Source organism: Stigmatopora nigra, chromosome 7 (assembly GCF_051989575.1).
Source record: "Stigmatopora nigra isolate UIUO_SnigA chromosome 7, RoL_Snig_1.1, whole genome shotgun sequence".
NCBI classification, from domain to species: Eukaryota; Metazoa; Chordata; class Actinopteri; order Syngnathiformes; family Syngnathidae; genus Stigmatopora; species Stigmatopora nigra.
This window is the reverse complement of record NC_135514.1, coordinates 3,364,156-3,387,236: the sequence shown is the minus strand read 5'-3', so window position 1 is coordinate 3,387,236 and position 23,081 is coordinate 3,364,156. Positions and strand designations below refer to the sequence as shown.

At 37.3% G+C, this 23,081-nt stretch overlaps 1 protein-coding gene across 3 annotated transcripts in view; it reads right to left on the bottom strand.

The window, feature by feature from the left end:
* The window catches only part of znf407 (zinc finger protein 407), a 100,899-nt gene that overhangs the window by 48,795 nt on the left and 29,023 nt on the right, over nucleotides 1-23,081 (bottom strand). For all 3 annotated transcript variants that reach the window (XM_077720806.1, XM_077720808.1, XM_077720807.1), the window contains exon 5: nucleotides 2,289-2,363. In XM_077720806.1, coding sequence (XP_077576932.1) covers nucleotides 2,289-2,363 — 75 coding nt within the window. The remainder of the gene's footprint in view (nucleotides 1-2,288; nucleotides 2,364-23,081) is intronic.

Genomic DNA, 23,081 nt, shown 5'->3' with positions numbered 1-23,081 from the left:
TATTCCTCTTCATTATATGTTCTCCACTGTTATTTTTATGTAAGCTTCGCATTCTGTGGCTGACACAAACAAGGACTGACTTTAAATATGCTAAATATCCCATAGTGAGTTACTTTGAAGTTAACATTTTATTGCTGCCTTGCCAGTGTTTCGTTCTACTAATCACTTGCTTACAGTACCAGCAGCATGGGATGTTACTGACTGCTGCCCTTGGGTGGCTACAAACTACGCCTTACCACCCAACATCAAGACAGAGCGACAAAGTGCTGACACAAGCAGATAAGGGAAGGAAGAAAGAGCTAGATGAAAGAGCGGATTTATTATCAATAATTAAGGGAAAGGCTTTATTATAATGAATTAGAGTCTGTTTTACCAACTCTTATCTCTCTCCAACACAACTAAAGCTTGTCCTTAGCCAGCACAAATAGAAGCGTTGCAGACACTTGTGCTGGGTATATGTATTCTTGGGCTTGTGTGACTTCACACTCGCCTGATCAAGGTGCCTACCTATACTGTCACCATACTGACTCCAAGCAGGACTCTTCCAACCACCCTATGTAGTCAATATGGTTGCAGCGTGAAGCCAAACTGTGATGTTGGCATTGCTACTTGACCATTGAAGACTGTGTGCTTACATTGATAAAGCTGTTAAGAAATCCCACTTCATTAAAAAGTCTGAGGTCAAGTTTGCCTCTTATTCACAGTTGGACTCAATTCTTAAAAAAACAGCACACTTAACATTGTAGATGATGTATGAATTCTATAGCATTTAGAAATGAAAATGTTCCTTTCCTTATAACCAATATGTATCATTGTTGTATTTCCCTCACCCTGTTAATGGAGGTAACTGCAACAGCAGCATTAAAATGTTAACATTATGCAGGCTGGAGCAATTTGACATCTTAAAACTGTTGAAAAAATGTTGAATAAATATTTCTTTATTTTGCGCTGTCAGCAATCCTGTTTAAGGAATGATGGGTGTATTAGTTTAAGGATTTTGTTATAGCAAGCGTGAAAAAGACCAGCATTTTAAAAATTACTTAAGAAAACAAGTATATAAGACAAGGCAGTTGTCTTTAGGCACCATGTTTTGAAAGAACTAATTACCACCAATTGAATCAAGGCTGGTGCTGTCAGTCACTCTCTCTTGAGCCACTCCCCTTGATTTAAAGAGAGGACGCACACATGAATGCAGAAGCTTGAACTGCTGTAAAAAATCATAAATGAAATTGTTTTGGGTTGCATTTTTGGTCATTTTCGAATGATGGATGTCAACAGAGGCTGTTTCACATCTTGCAATCAGTGCCCCATCATCCGGGGTGTATTTTTTCTCCCTCATTGCATTCTTTTTTTTCCTTTTTTTTCACCTGGTCAAGAATTGAGTGTTTAACCTGTCCACGCCTACAATAAAAAAAAATAAAATAAAAAATAAAAATATAAATGTATATGATTTATTTCTGTGTCTGACTGGAGTGAGGAACGGAGAGGTGGATGAGTTGGGTTTGTTAGTGTTGTATACAGTCTATAGTTGCCCCATGCTTATGTTACCAAATAATCAATTGAAAACCCTAACAAATTGTAATACTAAGACATAAATATTGTCATTTTATGACTTATTTCTCTTACTGTTACTTGAATATTATGCGAGAAGCAGTTTTTTGTTCAGAGCCCTTACATCGCCAAAGGTTAATGCACAAAAGTCTCACAGCTGTGTGTGCTCTGTTTTATTTAGTGATTTTTTTATTCATTTTAGTTTTTATGCAGTATAGTTTTATGTACATTTAAAATTAAGCGATGAAATGCTATTTAGGCTGGAATTTGTGTTGTGTAGCCTGCGAAGCAATGGAACTGGTTTGTAAATCGATGAATGTGTGTACAAATGTTGGAAACCGTCATAATTTTGTATGTATTTTTCATTTGAAAAGGAATTGAAAGACTAGTTAAAGCATGGTGATAATGTCTCAATATCTGGACGTAGCTATACATCCAAAAATTTGGGAATTTCATAGTGTTTAGAAATTCTTACAGCAGTTACTATGGGATGCCAAATATGTATAATTCATTTAAAAACAGACCTCAGATGTTACCTGATAGAGGAAACCACATCACGCTTGACAAGGGAAAAAAATATACGAGTCCTGACACCAACATACATGAATGAACTGGGAAATGGAAGATCTCAAGTTTAATTTAACTTGAAATTTAGATTCATTCAAGGTGCCACTGTTCGGAGTACTTATTTTGTTTTCCTGAATAGATTGACTATGGGAATAAAACAGAAACCATACCTTTCTTTTCGTTGGCCAATTCCATGTTTTCCAAGAAGGTGGGTGCTAAGGTGCTTCTTCATCACAAAAGCCCATCTATGTAAGCAAACACAAAAAAGTAACATTGTTTAACAACATACTCTTTTTTCTGCACATTTTTTTCAACCATACATTGTGCAGTAACACATCAATTATCCTCATGTGTCTGGATTGTATTCATTGATTCATTTTTCTTAACACTTATCCTCACAAGAGTCACTCGATTAAGGTGATGGAATCTATCCCAGCCAACTATGGGAAGCAGGCAGGGGACAACCTGAATTAGTTGCCAGCCAATCGCAGGTACAAAGAAACAGACAACTATTTACCCTCACACTCATACCTATGGGCAATTTAGTAATCAACCAACCTACCATGCATGTTTTTTGGAATGTGGGAGGGAACCGGAGGGCCCGGAGAAAACACATTGGTCTGGGGAGAACATGCAAATGTCACAAGGCGCTCAGAACCCACCCGGGTTTGAATCCTCGATCTCAGAACTGGGCGCCACACTAACCACTTGGTCACCGGGCCATCCTCGGAGTACACTCAGTTATAAAAAAAACATACCCAAAAAAAGGCACGCCAATAGGCCAAAAACCACAACCGTATATAATGTAACTTTGCTGGCATTATTGGTTTATTGTGTCTCCTAAACTGCACATGAAAACATAATGAAAGGTTGTCAGGACTAAATTCTGAGACATCAGCACTGATTCCACAGTGTTTTCATCCTCTGGCCTTTTCATTTAGCACCCATCACTTCCAATTATTGTGGAACAGAGAGACAATGACCACATCGAAGAACTGAGGATGGAGCTACATGAAAGAGACCAAGGGACAGTCATGTGGTTGGGGCTGTCACTGTGAAAACTCTGGTCCTCCTCTACAATGTTCAACCCAATTCTTTTTTTTTTTTTTTTTTGGTTTTCACTTTCTGCTATTCCGACTTGATCATTATTCTATTTTCTCCCTTGCCCATTCTTTTTGCTACTAGGAGGGAAACTACAATTCCAAGGAGAAAAAGAATAATTACTTCAGCATTTATGTTGCCATGACAGATTGAAATGACTACACAACATTTGGACAGATACACGTGCAACAACACATGCAGCTGTGCTCCCCCACAATCCCCAGCATGGTCATCATCAATGCCCATGAGGCAAATGCTAAAAAAACACCACCATATAAATATTCAAACATGTTCCACTGTTTTGCTTCATTAAAATCACTCTACATTTTTGTAATCCTTTTCTAATTCCACCTATCTAGAAAGTTGCCTCAAAGTCAGTAATTGTGGGAACGGTTTGGAATAAATAAATAAAATCTGACATTTGAATTTACGTAAGAACTTGTTTTTAATATCAATTTAGTATAATTAAATAAACCATAGGTTTAATATATATATATATATATATATATATATATATATATATATATATATATATATATATATATATATATATATATATATATATATATATATATATATATATATATATATATATATATATATATATATATATATATATATATATATATATATATATATAAAGCAGGTGTTGTTGATGCATCAGTAAAAGTCAAAAATAAGAAGACCTCTGGAACAGTTTGATTTTGTGTGTGTGTGTTTGTATGTAATGCTAATTTGTTTAAGTCATCGTGTTAAGAAGAGAAAAAAAAAGAGCTTGCAAACATTTCTGTTAATTATGTATTACAGCTGTCCTTCATAAACCTAATTATAGAGTGCTGAAAGGCAACAGGGGCATTTTACATGTGCATGAACGACAAGTCATATGCAAAATATGATTTTAATTAGCAGTCCTTGATAGCAAAAGGTACAAATCAAACTGGCATATTGTGGCATTCTCATCTTTTTTCCTTTTAGACTGATCTCAGAATACTATGAGTAAGATGGGTATGCCCACTGCTTGAAGATGGAAATACATGGGAATTTGCGCCATAACAACACAGAAAAGCAACAATAAGCTAAAATTATGAATGAATGAAATCTAATAAGACATTTATCCTTTGAATACATTATTATTTTTGATGAAGCCAAATTGGCTGTCTGTTAAGAACTAGTCACCATTCTGAAATCAGTCCTGTAGTGTGTACAGTTTCCAGGTTCACCCCATGTATGTGTGGAGTTTTTCCACCAGGTAATTTGGTTTCCTCCCAAAGCCCAAACTGTGCAGATTCAAATTTTGTTTTATGAGTGGTTGGATTCTTTGTCATCCAGGTGAAGGTCTTAGCCTGTTCTCTTGCTGCCCTGGGCTGCATCATCAACCTGAACCATCAGCCTTGATGGTTATTGTAACAAAAAGGATATTTTAATATGCCATTCATTCATATCAATTGTCTTCCCCATGTGAAATGAGCTAATAAGGCTGTGCCTATGCCCTCTAGGGAGGCTCATAATATCCATAGCAGATGTAGAAAAAAAGGAATGAAAAAGGAAGACAGAGGCCGTGGTGTTTCACGTTCGACTTTCCCTCCAGACTAATCGCCGCGCCACAGCTCGTTAGGTCCGTGACGTGCCGGAGCTTTACCGATAAGCATGGGAGACACGGCTCAATTACCCACACTTATAATCTTTCTCTCTCTTTTCCCTCCCACTGGCTGACGATGAAGAGATAATGTGTCAATATTGGATAAGAAAAAAAACAACTTCATTTGACTAATGGTCTTCCTCGATATGCCCATCTACAGGTCTTGAAGCGATACAAGATCTAAGAAAAGGCCCTAAGCAATGCTTGGATTAGACATTTTGTTGACTAACTTCCAATCAGCACAAACTCACTCCAGTGCAAAATGCAAGGCATGCTGGGATAGAGGTCCATCAGACATAGAATAACATAACTTTTGATGAAGCTGTTCCGAATTCATATAATAATAATCTTCTTACAGTGATGTTAATGCCTTGACTTTTACAGTTAAAAACTGAAGTGGGGGCATTAAAAATGTTCTGCCCTAATTTCTGGAATTGTCACACAATCTCCCTCCCCATCTCCCTCTTTTTTTTCTTCAACCTATCAACATCGCTCTTGTGTGCTGGTTACACTTCTACATTTTATTATTACCGCTTTTGTTGGTCAGAACATTGCCACTACTTCTACAAAATGTAAAGACCGTACAAAAGCCATAGATCATTGTATCATATATGTATGTCTTCTGTATACACCAACATTAAAGGACTGAATACCACTTAAACAATTCGTTTGCCACAATGTCGATAACAAGTGGATCCATCTAATACTTAATTCACTCATGTAAAGCACAGTATACAGGCCAGTGACCTTGCTTTGGTGTAAATGACTAGTAATTGTTTTCAATCTGTCGATGTGAGAACAATGGGAAATCGCTACTAGATGGTGGAATCATATATTTTTCTATCAGTGAAGATGCCAAACCTATTCTAGAAAGTACAGACCTGCCTCAAAGGGGGAATAAAATAGGAAGATAGAAAGAGACCTAGCATTTAGTTGCAGCCCCTTTTGAAGGGAGGCACCTAACCCACAAATTGTGAAATGGTCTGCTAGGCCACAGCCTCCTGTGCCTGTCCTAATGATGGCCTCCACCTGCTGCTTTAATGTCACAGCTGGATCGCCCTCCATCCCTCACTGACTCTTACTGCCATCAGCAGCAGGTAGCTACCCTCAGTACACCCGTTCTTCACTCTGGAGTCTCTACAGCTTTTTCTAAGAAGGCAAACTCTAACACCATCTTTTATCTGTAATACATTTGCTATTTCATAACTGATTATGGCTTTCATTTGACATCAATCAAATGGTTATGTTCATATTTTTTCTGAGTGACATTTTATACACGGCCTCCAAGAACGAAAGAATGTGTTTTTAATTTCAAATCGAGTATCATAAAAGCAACTAATATCTAACCCTACCCATCTGTATATTCATTTTCTATTTCGCTTATCATGGTGTGCTGGAGCCTATCCAAGCCAGCATAATTATGTAAAATGTAGCAAGCATCTAGAAGATGACGAATGTATAAAGTCATACATCACATTCAAATTATTCAGTACATGTCAGAGTACTTTTCTAAAGAGTTTTAAAATGATATAAATTTATAAACAACATTTTTTCCTGACTATACAATTTTGTATTCATAGCATTACATACGCATTTCTACTTAACTGAAAAAATATAAATATATTTGCTTGCATGTATTCTTAACTTAATTTGTGGTCGTGTATTAAATACAAATCCATTTTCAAAGGGAATTGAAGCAAATGGTCTTTCTTTTTTCGAAACCATCCTCTAAAAGTGGAAACATTGGAGCTAAATGTAAATGTCTAATATGAGTATTTTTGACAGGTAAGTGAATTGACAGAAGAATACAAACTGACAGATGGCTGACAGCAAGCCTGAAGCGTGATGTCGGACAAAAATATAAACAGACAGGAACAAGAAGACAGAAGCTAAGAAATTTGATGATAGATCATCACTCTGTCTCTTGTGACAAATAACCCAAGAATAAGGACTAAAAAGCCTGACATCTACCAAGTTTGCAGTCTTAAGGTGATAAACAGGTTTGTAGTACAGGATGATATGGAAATGCTGACAAATAATGTCAAATCTGTAGATGTAAAGATAAGGATGAAATGTTAAGAAAATGCGTACAAAACATGTGAATCAAATTTACAAATGACCTGCCTGAAATGAGCCATCAGATATTGTCGAGCAGTAGTCCGAAACTATTCCAGAAAGGGCTGCAGTGGGTATGGGTTTTCATTCCAACTTGTAAGAGGAAACTTTTCCACCAATCTGGTAACCTGTTAGTGCAATCAGTGGATTGCAATCAGCTGCTTCTTTTTTCAGCTAATTGGTTTAACTGTTTGTGTTGGCTTGGTTGGAACAAAAACCTGCACCCACACTGGTCCGCGTGGACCGGTTTGGAGACCTCTGGTGTAGAGGTTCACCCGCTTGACTTCGGGGTGGGCAGGTGCGGGCTCTATTCCTGCTGATGGTGGTATGATTGTGAGTGTGAATGGTTGTTTTTCTCTCTGTATGGTCTATGACTGACTGGCGACCAGTCTAGGGTGTACTGTCTTTTGGCCAAAGTCAACTGGGATAGGCTCCTGCAAGCCTTACGAGGATGCATGGTATGGAAGATGAATGAATGAACTGCATGGAATGTTACTTGAAAAGAGCAATGGCAAAATTAGTTTACAATACTGTCACTTTGCTTGACGGAAGCAAGAGGTGACTTTCCATCAATAGCACTCGGGCCCTTAAGAGATCTGCGAATAGAGACATCCCAATCATGTAACAGATATAGGGAAGGAAATAAATAAATAAAACATCCAAATTGATTTTGTTTTCCTTCCTGAGCTGGAGTAAAGCAAACACTTAATCTACTCTAACATAATCTTCATGAAAAAATAAAAGAAGTGTTTCCTTGACGACTGATCAATGTCAAACATCTGAATGAAACAGACACTGCTCCTGATGCTCCATTTTTAAGTGTGTACCAACGTACATGTGCACATATCAGTGTATGTGTGTGTCCTCTAGTCTAAGAGGAGGTACATTAAAAGCTCACTTTGCTTCACCAAAGGGGTGTTTGGATCATCTGCTGAGGCAGGTGATGGGGCTTGACGGATTGATTGAGGCAAAGTTCTCATTGGCGGTGGCGGCGCCCCATCGGGTTCCCAGCTCCAGTGCACACCGTTCCATTAAAGAATCATTTAGAGGCAGAGCGAGTTCCACCTGTATGTGTGAAGTGCAAACCCTAATGTGAAATGAAACAAGACATTTCCAAGTGTTGGGCGAGGGGGAAATATAGATCATGAAAAGTACAAACACTGTTCCTTCTCAACATCATATTTCAATATTAAGCAGAATGGCAATTGATTAAGTCATAAATAATTCAAAACATCTTTGTGATGTGCCTATGTTTGGAAGCCTAAAGCTCAAAGAGTCATAGTATGTTGAATATTAGGCCACTCGGCTTCATTATATTTTCTAATTAGCTCCTTTGATTTGTTATGCAAATTTTAAGTTGAAAAGTGCTGAACCGAAGAGAAATGGTGTCCTTTGTTTGAGATGAAAAGAGATGTTATAAAAAATAAACGTATACGAGACCAATTTGAGCTTCTCATATTTGTCTAATTGTAGATCATTTATATTTCTAAAACCCCTCCTAATGATGCGTTAGGTGCAAGAAATTAGCTAAAATAGAGACAAGACATCACTGAATTAAATGAGATGGGACCTCATTGACTCATCTGTTCCTCCTGTTTTTCAAGTTTTGTTAAAATCTGAATTTCTTTAATCTATCTCATTTGTTATTTTTTTCACTTTTTATCTTTATTTGTTAAACCTTATGTGGTAAAAGACATTAAGAAAAGGTGGCAAATATCATGAACTAAAATGGGTGTAGATCTAGACAATTTTATTCATTATTATTATTATTATTATTATTTTAAGTAGATATTGTACTGTTAATATCCTTAGGGCAGCATAGGGGTGGGGTTCTCCAATACCTGAACTGGTCAAGAAATTTTACTTCTGTACCAATATATTTTCTAATGTTATGGACTCTTCCACTGTTTTGGGTTGCAATATTGCCTATCATTATATATTGGTAAAGGGGCATTTCGATAGTAATTTGGGGCACACAGTAATATTTACAATATATGTTCTATAACATTTATCATTTTGCAGAACAACAGTTCATTTGGTAGTTTTATGTTTAAATATTTTGTTGAATTTTTTTCAGGTGGTTTGAAAATGTTGTTGAGGAAAGCTATAGCACCTCTTGCTGATCCGCCTTAAGTTGTGCAGAACAGTTAAATGTATGAAAAATATGTGCTTTTCCCATTCTCTTTTCCACTGTGCCGTGTCTAATCATTAAAAGAGAAGTCCTGCTCAATATCTATCTAAACAAAACTTCTCTATATACCAAATAAATCACTGTTGTGGAGCGAAGCTAACAGCCGTGAAGGGATAAATTACAAAGCATCGCTCTGGCAGCGCTGGTATTTTAAAGAGCTTGCCTCACAATTTCTATGATGTGCAGTAATTTGTAATTCGGCTTTCCTTGTGTTTATACTGGTCTCTCCAGGTGTATATATTCTTGAATAGTGTGCTGTGTGCACGGCCAATACTTAATGATGAGAGACCAGCAGTAGATCAATTGAAAAATAAAATTATTTACACAAGCAATCTTTTTCAGCTGCAAAACAACCATGCGATAAAAAATGACATATTTTTAATGTATTAGAGCACTTCACCTTACATGCTAAAGCTGTAATACATTTTTTATTAGTCGATTTTGAAAAAGAAAAAACATAAGAGATAAGGAATATGCGGAAAATGTTACTATATCAGAAACAAAGATGATCACAACAACCCTAGTCCAAAAAACACCCCAACCCATTAAAAAGCAGGTACATAATTTATTCAGCTTGTTTACAGTAAACTATCTGATAATCATATGAGAAGAAATAAATGTAGAAAAAGTTAGAGTAAAAATGACTAGAGAGATAGATAAAATGATGAGAAGATAATAGAAAATATTTAAAAAATAAACTGACATGAAAATTAAATTATCTTAAAAAGGAGGCTAAAACATGCTACACTATTGATGATTGATGTTAAAAAACTAGAATGCATGGTTGTTAACTATTTTGTTGTCTATGTGATTCTTCATATATTGCAGCCTATCCCAGCTGACTTCCGGCCAGAGGCGGGGAACACCCTGAATTGGTGGCCAGCCAATCACATGGCACAAGGAAACAAACAACTATTCAACCCCACCTTCATACCTGGGGCCAATTTAGAGTGTCCAATCAACCTACCATACATGTCTTTGGAATGTGGGAGGAAACCAGAGTACCCAAAGAAAACCCCCGCAGGCCCGGGGAAAACATGCAACCTCCACACAGGTGGACCGACCTGGATTTGAACCCAGGTCTCCCACTGTGAGGCTGACGCGCTAACCACTTATCTGCCGAGCCGCCCTGGTTAAGTATGTGTATATCTTTCTTAAGCCACGTGAACAGAAAGTGTAGCTGGCATGTCAGGGCCATCTGATCCCAGTCCCATCCCTCATGCCTTTTTGAAAGTAATGTCACACCTCAATGCTTTTATACTGTGGTACCAATCTAATATTCAGTGATTACCTTAAAATATGGTTTAATAAGATTGCCAGGGCAAAAGTTGGACATATAGTTATAAAATAATGATGTTAACTCTGCAAAAAGGAGTACATTAGATTTCAATAGCGGCTATAAATGACACTTGTGATATCCTAATGTGTATTTCCTGAGAGGTCTGATAAGATGTTCAAAATTTGAAGACAATGGATTTTGACTACAATACACTGTTAATTTATTATCATAACTTTTGCCTCCCACTCAAATTGAACATCTTTAGACCTCCCTGATGCATCAACACTCACACATACTGGTACACTTACAAAGGATGTCTTTGTTTACCTATCGCGGCCGCTGCCTTGAAAATCATTTGGCACCACAGTAAAAAGTGAAGAGGGTTTTTAACAGGAAACTGTCCACCTGATGCCTTCCCCTTAAAAGCACCCTTTGTAGGTTTTTGTCAAATAATCTCAGACAACCCTTCTAATTCTACTTGCCTAAGAAACTTATAAAAGTTGAGTATCTCTAAAACAGTTTTTTATCTTGTTTAATCAATTTTAAAAGTCAAATATAAAGCATATGCATACATGTGCATGCCAGTGTGTGATGGCAGGGTTGAGAGGACTTCAGTCGCCATCTCCAAACATGTGAATCACTAAGCAACGGCACTCAAATGTAATTGCGTAAATATATAAATAAAAATTAAGTATACTATGCAGATACAGGTTCCAATTCCAAACTGTTAAACAAGTAATATTCCTTTGGTATACAATTGAAAACAAAAACTTATTTTACACTAGCAATTAACTTGAACTGGTCTGAATTAACTAACAACCATTTTAAATGTAAATTATGTTCTAAAAGCTGCTAATTGTTTTTGTTGTGTTAATTATAAATGAAAAAAAAAAAACATTCACATTTTTCTACCATTCTGTCACATTCGAGGGAGGAGACAAGCCACCAAATGTCCAGCAGGCAGAGTCCTGTGGTGGGCCAAAGTTATCCTCCCTCACTATGACTTTGAACTTGCTTGGAAAATACATAAATATTGAAATATTGAAATGAAATATGTGGCAGACACCGAGGGGGTGGGAAAATGTTTGTGTGCTTGTGTACGTGTGTTTGGTGGGGGTGTAGAGGAAGAAAAGAATAAAATAGAAACTGAAGGAGACGATATATGGGGTGGGGGTTGTAGATGAGACAGGAGACCCACTGAGAGAAGAGACAAGGCCCTCACCCCTCTGCCAGGCTGCATTCTAGCAGGCCGACAGTTATGGATAGGAAACATTACTGCTGCTGGTAATTAAAGAAAAACTAATGCTGTCTCTTGGATGAGAGGGCTTCATAGTGAGCATCCATTTGTCACTGCGGCAGATTCACCAAGGCCAGATTAAATCGCACACAGGGTCCGCTGTATAGAGAGCATCTATCTTCACATCTATCAATCCATACACTTTTCCACCTAACCAATACCATATTCAGTCACAAGACAAAATGTGTCTTCAAAAGTAAAATATACAGTGTATGAGTGCCAGCAGACTCCTACAGACGTTAATATCTAACTGAGTAACTGACTGACTGAAAACTAGCGGTGAAAAGGCCACTGGCTAGGTGGGGGTAGGAAACGGAGACAAGTACATGGAGGAGGGGATGCCATGTCACCAGACAGAGGGGATCGGTGACACTGAGCGTGTCACAGGGTGACGGCTGCACTCTGCTAGGACCAGCAGCCCCTCCAGCGCTGTCAAAGGAACAGCCAGCTCCAGATAGTGACACTACCAGCCATACTGACAGGCCAAACATGACTCGTCTCCACTCCAGCCATAGACAAGGCCTGACGGCACACAGGCACATGGGGCTGGAAGAAGAGGATTGGTGGCAAAATACAGCACTTGGATTTCTCTCAAAAATGGACATACGAAAAATAGAAATGTCTAAAATATGGCTTTTAGAAATAAGCACAATTATTGTAGCTTCACAGCATGTTATGGGTCTGAGCAAAGTACAGTAATTTGATTCTTCCGTTAAACTATGCGAAACAAGTGAGAAATAATTGATTTTCTTTTGATTAAGACAATAATAGTGTCCTAAAAATAAATGAAACCTTGTGAATTGTCCAAAGCTAGGCAGCAAAATATCTCTTGTTAATTCATTCTTCGTATAGTTATTTGTACATCTTCCGTCATTTGATTTGTGGAGAAATCACGTCCATATTGAGATATAAACGAAACTGATGAAGTAAGGTCAAAATGTGCCAAACAAACAAACAAAGCCATATTCTTTTTCACAAATAACTCTAACCAAATATGTAATTACATAAGAACTGTTTGTGACCTGTGATTGACCAGGGATCCGTTTGGGGTGTAGTCTACCTTTAGCACAATGGCAGCTAGAATAAGTTCTGGCACCCCGTGACCTTCAGCAGGATAGGGGATGTTGATATTGGAAGAATGCGGAACGTAGGCGCAATGACGTTAAGGAAGATTTTGTAAAATTATACTCTTACTCCAGCTACATATGATCAAAAATAACTGTAATCCACGACCCACATGGCAGAGTTGACTATACGTAAGATTATGCCAAATTAGATTTTATTTCCCCGTTTAACCATTTGGACATAGCAAGAAAGCAAATTTTGGTGCGCACAAGGAAGCTGACTGGTAAGCAAAACATGGAAATATGTTCTGAATGAGAAAAAAAAAGGTTTGGGGAGATTGCCCATGGGGAAAAGTGAAGAAGACAGAATAGGAGAGAGAAAGACAGTGAAGATGCAGAAGACTGTGAGGGTGTGCAGTGGTGAGACTGATCGCTGTTGATCTTCACGATAAGCGCTCCCGACAACTTGTGACCAAAGTGGCGCTTCGACACTAATCGGCCGTGAAGGCTGACCTGCAGCGAGTCAGTGCAGTTCAGTTCGCATAGGGCGACTTCTGCCGCACAGACAAGATGAACTCGGACAGGAGACATTCAGGCATCAAAACTCCCTGAGAAATTGCAACATAGCTTGAGTGCACTGTGAAAAGAGCTTAAAAGTGAAATACACAGGCAATGATACTCTGCTCTTGGCAGTCAACACAGAGAAAGCTGGCTGAACATGGAGAGGAACAGAAGCAATACAAAGAGAAGAAGATAACTGTATTAAAGTGGACATACCTATTACTGTAAAATGGTAATTTATTTCAATCATGGCCATTACACCACACTATCAACCGAACCACTGAAAAGATGTTTTCAAAATGTCAGCATGTTGGTTCCTTTCGGTAAGTGCTGCCCACTTCAGGTTCACCATTCCATCCTCACTACCATCTACAAATGCTTAATCGAATCAGACCTAAAATTCAAAATCTTCACCGGGTTATGTTCACCTACTCCCAGTTACAAATGAAACAATTATGAGGTCTATCTTTACCTTTCTCCCAACCTTTTCCCACCTTCTAAATGTGTGATGGAATGTTACAGACTGTGGCTTTGAATGTACACAGTTGACATATTGCTTTTGTTAATCTGTTCATGTATTGACTTATTTAGATACTTTAGTATAAATTAGAGCAGTACCTCTGTTTTAAAAATGGGTCAGTGTGACTCATTTTGCATTGGTGGGTCACAGATGTCAGCTGTGAATGAAAAGAGTCCAACATCAGTGAGACCAAAAAAACAAGACTGTCAAAGTCCAAAGTAAGTCATGGTCATGGCATACCTCGGTTTAAGAGGGATGGTCCACTGTGAGTTCTGACAAATGGGCCTCATGATGATCCAATATAGCATACAAGATCATGTGGTGTCCATAGAGTAGGTCTCCATTGTGTGGCTATAATTGAAGTCTTATTTAATCTCAATTTTTGGTAGTCTGAATAACGTTGCTTAGAGCATTGTGGGATCCAGGAAATATGCACTTGAAAGGCACTGTAATATTGGTCCTTGTGGGATTTTTTATTTTCATTTTTTTACTTTTTTACAAGCTAAAGAAGATGATTAATGAGATCAATTTTAAAGACATGAACTACATCAAGGTGGCCATGGTGAAAGAGCTGCAGAGGATCACCAAAAGATCCTTTTATCAGTGAATTGATGTCTATCATGTAATTTGAAGTTTGGATTTTAAATACATTTTCTGTGACATTAACCATCGAAATCCCTTGAAACTTAACGGCCTTGTGGTTTGTACTTCAGCTCCACTAAGTGGTTAAATCTTGAGTGCAGGGAGATCTATCGGATTGTAGCACTACGTTAGCACGATGTGCACACATGTTTGGATGAATCTGAGACAGGCAAGAGGATGCAAAAAATATGTTATTGATCTGTTGTGTGGAGATGGTATCTCTTTACATGGGGTTCAGACCACTGGAGCCAGTCGACAAATGCACACATACACACATAATTTGACCACAAACTCAACACGGTGAGTACGTGATATAATTTACCAAAAATAAACTTATCAAACGTATTATTTATAAATCTACAACAAAAATCTACGTTGAAACAAAACATGAACCAGGAATGTCTGCAGAAATACAGCTTGATGTTCTGTAACAATTTAAACACTCGTGAACTTCCACTCAATGAGTTGAAAACTGCCATGATATTGTTTACTTAATTATTGACTAATGCCTGTCTCACATCTAAAGACTTTGAAAAGAGTCCCAGAAGACTACCACCTCACATCGAAAGACTTGTTAAATCTGAAAAAGACATTCTTTTTTTTCCTTGCCTATTTCCCACAGGGGTCTGTTGTCAGGAGACTAAAACTTGGATACAATCAATTAGACACCTTTAGTCTATATGTATGCTGAAAATATTCCAAGGCAAAAAACCTAAAAACTAAAAGCAAAGGCCAATATATGACAGACATTTCATAAGAAGTTTTTGTTGGGTTGATTCAAAATAGGATACTAAAAGAACAACATATAACAATATTTTTGATTTAGTCTTTTTGGCCTAAAAATCAGATGAGTGATGTTTAATATTACTGCAGGTTTTTCTGTCTTTGCGTGTCATCACATAACTGAGAATCCAGTGATCGAATTATTCAATCAATAATTCAAACAATCATGAAATCTATTAACCAAACAATCAACCTACCACCCCTGTCACCCACATACTGATAATAAAAACATGTTAATACATTAAAATTGGTGTTTCAGTAGGATATATTTTCATGAAACCAGGTATTTTTTTACATCTGTAATAATTTATGAGACAATATATCACCTATGAAAATATTTTATCGCAACATTCTTAGTGCTTACGACAACTTTTTATTTTTATTTGCCTTCCCTTCTTCAGCTGAATGTCAGAACACTTTGCCAGGAGCAGGAGGTTTGTTTGTTTGGTCGTGTAGGAGTGTGCCAGATTTAATTTTCGTACGCTTTATGTACTTATGCAGCACAGCAACAAGTGAGCTACTCCATGTGTGTATGGAAAATAGTTAGAGTATCTTTCAACGAATGCACGGTGCACACACCGTGCACACTGCATTGTGCAGAGATGTAAAAACCAGTGTACACACAAATGGCAGACGCAGGCCATTTCCCAGTCACCAGATGTTCCCGTGACCTTGAGCTGAGCCGCTGATATGCAAAGTTAGATGCCTATTTGGGCACGCTTGGTTTCAATGCCCGTACAACCAACTGTCACAAGCAAAACCATCAAAATAAGCATTAGGTTCATGCAAATCTACAAAATTGGCCTTTCAGATTAAAACTGAACTGATAACTATTTTGAGTTACAATACAGTTTGTAAAACTGTCCATATCTAGTGGAGGGTCAAGCACTCCATAATTACAAGCTGTATGGGTCGATTTTGATTTCTTTCCCCTCCTGCTCAGGCAGGATTTACATTGCGTGACGCTCAATTGAGATTTAGTTTAACCCTATTTTATTAAAAAGTCATTCACATTACAAAGAAAAATGTGACATCTAATTAGAATGGAATGTATCTGAGGTGCCACACATGCACACAAAACAAGATGTTGAGTGACAAGCATGCACACAAAACATGAAGTCATGCAGAGTGGTGCTTACAGAAATAAATTGTGTAGCTATAACTCGGATGCATTCCTGGGAATTTTAAGTATGTTTTGCTTGAACTAATTCAGAGGTCTGCCAATGGAGCCCAATATCTTGTTAGCAGGACTAAAGGTGTCACTCAGTGCCGTAGGAAACATCTCATGAGCTACAGAAAAAACTAATGGTTATTTATCCTGAAATTAAACTTCCCTTTAAGTTGCTCCAAGGCTGCCTTTTGTTCACCAAAGTCTCTATTATTTTTTGCATGTGTTCACACAAGATTCACAGTTTGTCTGCTATATGATATATTTATCTGAAATTGCTAATCTAAAGAACCAAAGATTTATAAAGGAAAATCTTGAAAATGATTAAGGGTGCCCGAACTTTTTCATATGAAATAATTTCCTGCATTTGCAATTATCCTCACATGGTTATATTTGATGAATAAATGACTAGCAAGTCACAAATGTCATTCAGACATGTATATACCAATGACAAACAATAATAATAATAAAAAGTAAAATTCCATGCACGATATCCTTTATCCTAATTAGCATCGCTAGAGTATCGGGGCACACCTACTTTGTACGAGAGATGGGGTGAGCTGATATCAGAAAAAGTGAGCACCATATATACATAGAGGTGCATGTTTTAGGACTGTCCAGTCTCTACTGACTTGGAGAGGGTTGAAACAAAACAGGAGGGAATTGTGTACAATCATTATTCTTCACAATTGCACAGACCCACATGAACTCCTTAAACACATACTATATACACGACACACACTGTAAGATTCTTATGACCTCTCTTTCCACCTACTCCATCTTTCTTATTCTAATCTCAAACTAATCTTTACCCATTCTTACCTCCCGAAAAGAACTCATATTTCACTGCCCATATCTTTACATTTTCTATTATCCCCAAGAGAAAAATGTGACCAATGGTGGTACTGTTTTGAAATAAAAAATGATCCACCTAGATGAAGATAAAGTGGGGCAAATAAGTATTTAGTCAACCACCAAATGTGCAAGTTATCCTACTTGAAAAGACTAGAGTGACTGTGATTGTCAACACGGGTAAACCTCAACAATGAGATAAAGAATGTAGAAAAAAAACTGAAAATTACATTGTTTGATTTTTAAAGAATTTATTTGCAAACCATAATATTAAATCTCTAATATTTTCAAGTAGGAGAACTTGCATAATTGGTGGTTGACTAAATACTTATTTCCCCCACTGTATGTTTTGGCAATTAATTATTAATTCAAGGTTACACATTCCTAGTTATCATAGCTTATTTCGACAAGTTACCTGGCACTATAAGACTACAAAGTGAGTTAATTATTGTACAACTCGGTGGCATTTTTATAAAGCACCACATACCTATATATATTTTTTTCCTTTATTCTATCATAATATGAAGATTAGTTTTGAAGAGACAAAGTAGGTTCTGCTGACCACCAGATAAGCTTGTCTGATCAGATTGCGACATCGAGAAAGTATACGCAAACGTACACGCACACACCTTTATTGCCATCTAAATATAACAGCAAGAAAAAAAACATACGGTATGAAGCTTTCACTATCAATACAGGTAGGAAGATGCCATCAGCCATTCAGCCCACGACTGTATTTAGAATTTCTCATGAGTAATTGTGTGTCATTTTATCACAAGAAATGATATAATGGTCTTAATGAAAAATGAGTGTTGCTGTGACACCTTCATGACTAATGGGGAAGAACAATGTTTTGTAATTTATGACTTCTAAGCTCAGGAAGCGCCCCAGTCATTCATTAAATAACAAAATTAAAATTTCAGCAACGTTTTAATAACATAGTTAGATAAATAAATGCCAGGTTGCAATTTTCAAAACAGTAAAAAGTAATACGTAATAATAAGCACTTTTGGTTTAAACTGTCATGACATAAGAGAAGTCTCCAAGGAACAATCTTGGTTATGTGGTAGTTCTAATATCGGAAAACCCAAACTGATTAACACGGATTCTCATGAGTAAAATACAAATGAATGAAACACTCAAATGCTGCGCCAGGGGAGATACGAGTAAATCGACATGCAAGCTCAGTCCCGGAACACATTAAGCTCGTACCTCAATGTATGACTGTACTAGGTAAAAATTTGGCTTAAGTGTCTTGCTCAGTATATTGTTTTCTCAGCATGCCATCGATATGAGCTGTTGTTTTTACAATATGACCTATTACATTCTCATATTATGCCAAACACAGCAAAAGGCATTAATTCAGAAAAACATACTCAGGTATACAGATGAACACATTTGCTACCATACAATTCAAACAATGTTATATTCAGGATTATGTGCATTGTTGGTGTCAAATAAAAGTTTGAAATCCATACTTCCCAGTAAATGTTGATAGCGTTTTGTGTGAGGTAATTTTTTTTTTCTTGTAACTTTAAAGACGCCATGTGATTAATCCCATTGGCGTGATCATAGGAGTCAGTGGGTGACTAGCAATTGTGTGGTCATTTTACTGACGTGTATTGTTATGTTTTGGTTGGTATAATTGAGTGATTATTGTTGGTGATGTTGGTGGTGAACTGGTAGAATCACTGTGGACAGGTCTGTTAAAAGTAAAGTAAATCTAATGAAGAATAAAGGGGCAAAAAATAACAGCTGTTGTGTAATACTAAGTAGCAGCCTGAGAGAGGTATTTATTTTTCTCACATCACCTAAGTATAAAGTATGACGAGGTGAAACTACTCTTAGAAGTACATTTTTTTGGTCAAAAGGTTTCACACCAAATATATTAGAGTAAATTAAAACATGTTAGTCCCCAACTATCCTTCGTCAATGACACGACGAAGTATTTGCATGTTAAACAACAGTCGGGGAGAAATAAGAAGGACAAGAATAGAACATAATAGCCAGTAAAATCTTTAAGCCCTCCAGCTCAGTCCTTTTTATTTCTCCTCTTCTTCACCCTGCTGTGCCAGAACTGACTGCTACCAGCCACACACTTCACCTCCGATCAGGGTCAGGACACCAGCAAAAAGGTCAGCTAGCCAAAAGCTGATTGGCTGGGACGGCCCCGGTCAGCACCGGGTAGCCAATGGGTATCATGACACACCTGATGTGACATATATCGCTTCAAGCATCTTCAAGAGAAGAAGCCAGTTAAAACAACAGCACTCACTCACTACACCGCTTTCCTACCAAAGCTTCAAGCCTCTTCAATAGAAGAAGCCAGTTAAAACAACTGCACACACTCACTACAGCGCTTTCCTACCAAAGCGTTCAGTTTTTTTTAATACAAACCAACCTCACGTATTTCAAATTGAATTAGAAATATGGATATAATAAATGGTATCACAAAAGAACTGTAGACATATTGATGTTACAAACAAATCCCATTGCCTGTGTGTGTATAAAGCCAAGTTTTCATAGAACCACAGATAAAACTTAACCTATACATCTGTCAAATATATTAGGGATATGACTTAATATTATTATTAATTAATTTTGAATAAAATATTAGACTTTTCAGAAATGCAATTACTGTGATTTTATTTTAACTTAAGTCTTCCACAGTCTAACATGTAAATGATCAGAAGCAAACGGAATACCAGAGTGGAAATTTAAAAACATATATAGATAAGTTTTTAGTTAAGATATTGTGTGCATCAATTGTTTCATACATAAGACGCATCGGATTATGAAACATAGTAGCAGTGGTTAGGAGTTGTATTCTACATCAATTAAATGGAGCAGTGCTAAAGGGAATTTTATACAACAATTTACCAATATTGATCCATATAAATGGCACACCAGATTAAAAAAGTGCCCTACTGGATTTTCATAAAATTGATGTCTTTAAATTGTGCCTTATAGTGCAGAAAATACAGTGTGGGAAATGCATATTCATTATTGGCTGATAGATAATTACACAGACGTATCAGTGTGTGAATTTATGTATGTGTGTTGTATGCATGTGGTTATTTAATGAGTAATTAGCAGAGCTAAGACTCTAATAAGCATCAATGCGCCTCAAAGACTGGCTTCTATTTAAGTGAGTCTGGAAATGATTTTGTATGGAAAAACATTAGAGGGATGTGGAATTTGGTTATGTGCAAACGAGTGCACCCGTTGGGATGAATTTCATGTCATAGAGCAAAACAAATATAATGTAGTCACTCACAATAAAATTTAAAAAAGAAAAAGCTTTGTAGAGTTGTCCGGGCTGGACAAAAACTAGGAGGTGGATTTGAAAAGAGCTCGGGTCATAACCCTTTGACAATTTCTCAGCATAATTGTTTTCTGAAAGTTCCTTCTGTCGCTCTAACTCACCAGCAGTAGAGTATACAAGAAATGTGGGTGGAGATAATTGTTGATATTTGCCCTTCAGCATACATGCCAACCTGCACAGGTTAATGTTCAATTTGTTTAGGAGCAGTGGATGGGCTGGTGGTTAGCTCTGTGTTTGTGTGTGGCGGTGTAACTCACAAATTGATAACTGAGGGTATATTTTCCTCATCCTTTGCCAAATTTCTGTAAATTGTTGAATAAATATTTTTAAACTAATATGCATTCAACCACACTGATGATTAGTTCTACAAATGTATTTAGGTGCCCTGGGATCGAGACGAGATGTATTTAGGTACTTCTGGATATTAAATGTGGGGTTTCAAGTAGCGCAAAATGTAATGACAACTTTGATGTAGGAATATGAAACTTAAACATGACTGATATATTCAGACGTTTTAAAGAAAAATGTTCCCACTATTAGGATCCGACAGCCGTTTCTGGCCACCATAAAAAAATTCAACTCTCTACGATGCAGAGTTTGGACAAAAGTAGCGTAGGCATGTTAACATAAAACATCCACCCATGAATCACGCTTTATTTATTCCTGGTCCCCAAAACCTTTTTTCCTGTCATGACGGAGAGACTCGGCAAGACACGATGTAGCTGGACGCGCTGACCCAAGACGCCTGTCCACGTCATTTACAAACGTCATTTTGCGGAGTTTCTGCCAGCGAGTTTCCAGGTGTGCACACACATCCATCCATACATCAGGATGTATAAGGATTAGAGAATAGATAAAGCGTGATTTATGGATGGGTAGATGTTTTACAACTCCCGTCACGACAGAAAAAAAGTGTTCCGGGCAGCACCTAGAAACTCACTGGCGAACCAATCAGCCACGCGGTGCATTTAGGGCATATCATGTAAAAACAATGATTCATACATCAACTCTGCTTTCAGCTCCAACAAATAAAAGTTGAGTTTACACACTTAGAGAAGGTGAAGAAATTCAATCACTCATCTATTAGGATCCGACAGCCGTTTCTGGCCATCATAAAAAAATGTCAACTCTCTACGTTGCACGGTTTGGACAAACGTAGCGAAAGAATCTTAATATACACAGACAGACACACCCATAAATCACCCTTTATAAGGATTATAGTCTAAAGAAAAGGAGTATGCCGCAGGATTATTAAAATTGATCATGTTAAACATAGAAATGCAATGTTAGTAAGCGCAGAGGTGTTTAGTCTTATTATATCGTAATGCATAAAACCCATTGCTTTTTTGTGGCCCTTTAGCAACAGTATTTACCAGCACCTTGACACCATCACACAAACAGTGTAAGGCAGTGCTAATATTTATGCAGTTCACATCTAATACACCATCAGGAATGTGTTTTCACCCTTCTCTTGCAAGCCAAAGAAAACATTTGCTGGTCTCAATGTTCTTCCCCCTCCTCTGAAAACTACTGCTCCCCAAGCAACTGCACATCCCAAATTATACCCAAATCCCTACAGGAACACACACAGAGTGAGTGAATTGTATTAAAACAGACACATTTTCCTAAATAAAAAAATACTAGGATAAATCATTTTAAAACATTAATCTGCCTTGAATAAATAATAGTGATGATGTGTTGGGGAAGTGGGAATGTTCTCAATTGCCCCGACAAATTGATATACGGGAATCAGCAATCACCTCCAATCATTTTAAGTACCTTTGATTCACACAAAATTAACTTTCTGAAGCAGTGTGGCTTTTCCACTCAAGTTTGCACGTGTAGGAGCTCAGACACAAAAACACATGTAAACCTCACGCTCAAAAATGGTGTACATACTATTGTATCCCATTTTACTGGAGCCTGTGAAACATGACAGTGTGTCAGCTCCGTTAATACAAACATTACAGTGTCTTCATAAATGTAGACCTCCCTTCTTAAATATTCAAGCCAGAAGAAATGTCAAAAGCCGAAATTAATCAATTTAAACCTGAATAGAAAATTGTTTCCTACTATTCACACCAACACCTCTGATTTGAACCAATCTTGAAACCACTTTAAAAATATTTCCTCTTAAAAGGGAGAATAGTGAAGAGAGTAAGAATGAAATAGAGTTGAGTAGAAGAGAAGAAAAGAAAAATGTCACTCTAATTAGTAGTAATTACAGCCTTTTCATTTCAAACATGATGAAATAATTTGATTCTTTTTAAAGTTGGCATCTGGTTTGGATCAATGCAGACAAAGCCACTCTACGCCAAAAGTTGAGAACTGTAGAAGGATAACGTTGGTTCCTCTGAGAGCTTTGTCACACCGGCTCATAAATCATACCAAAGAGGCTTCAGACACATTTAGTTGGCTGTGCATTG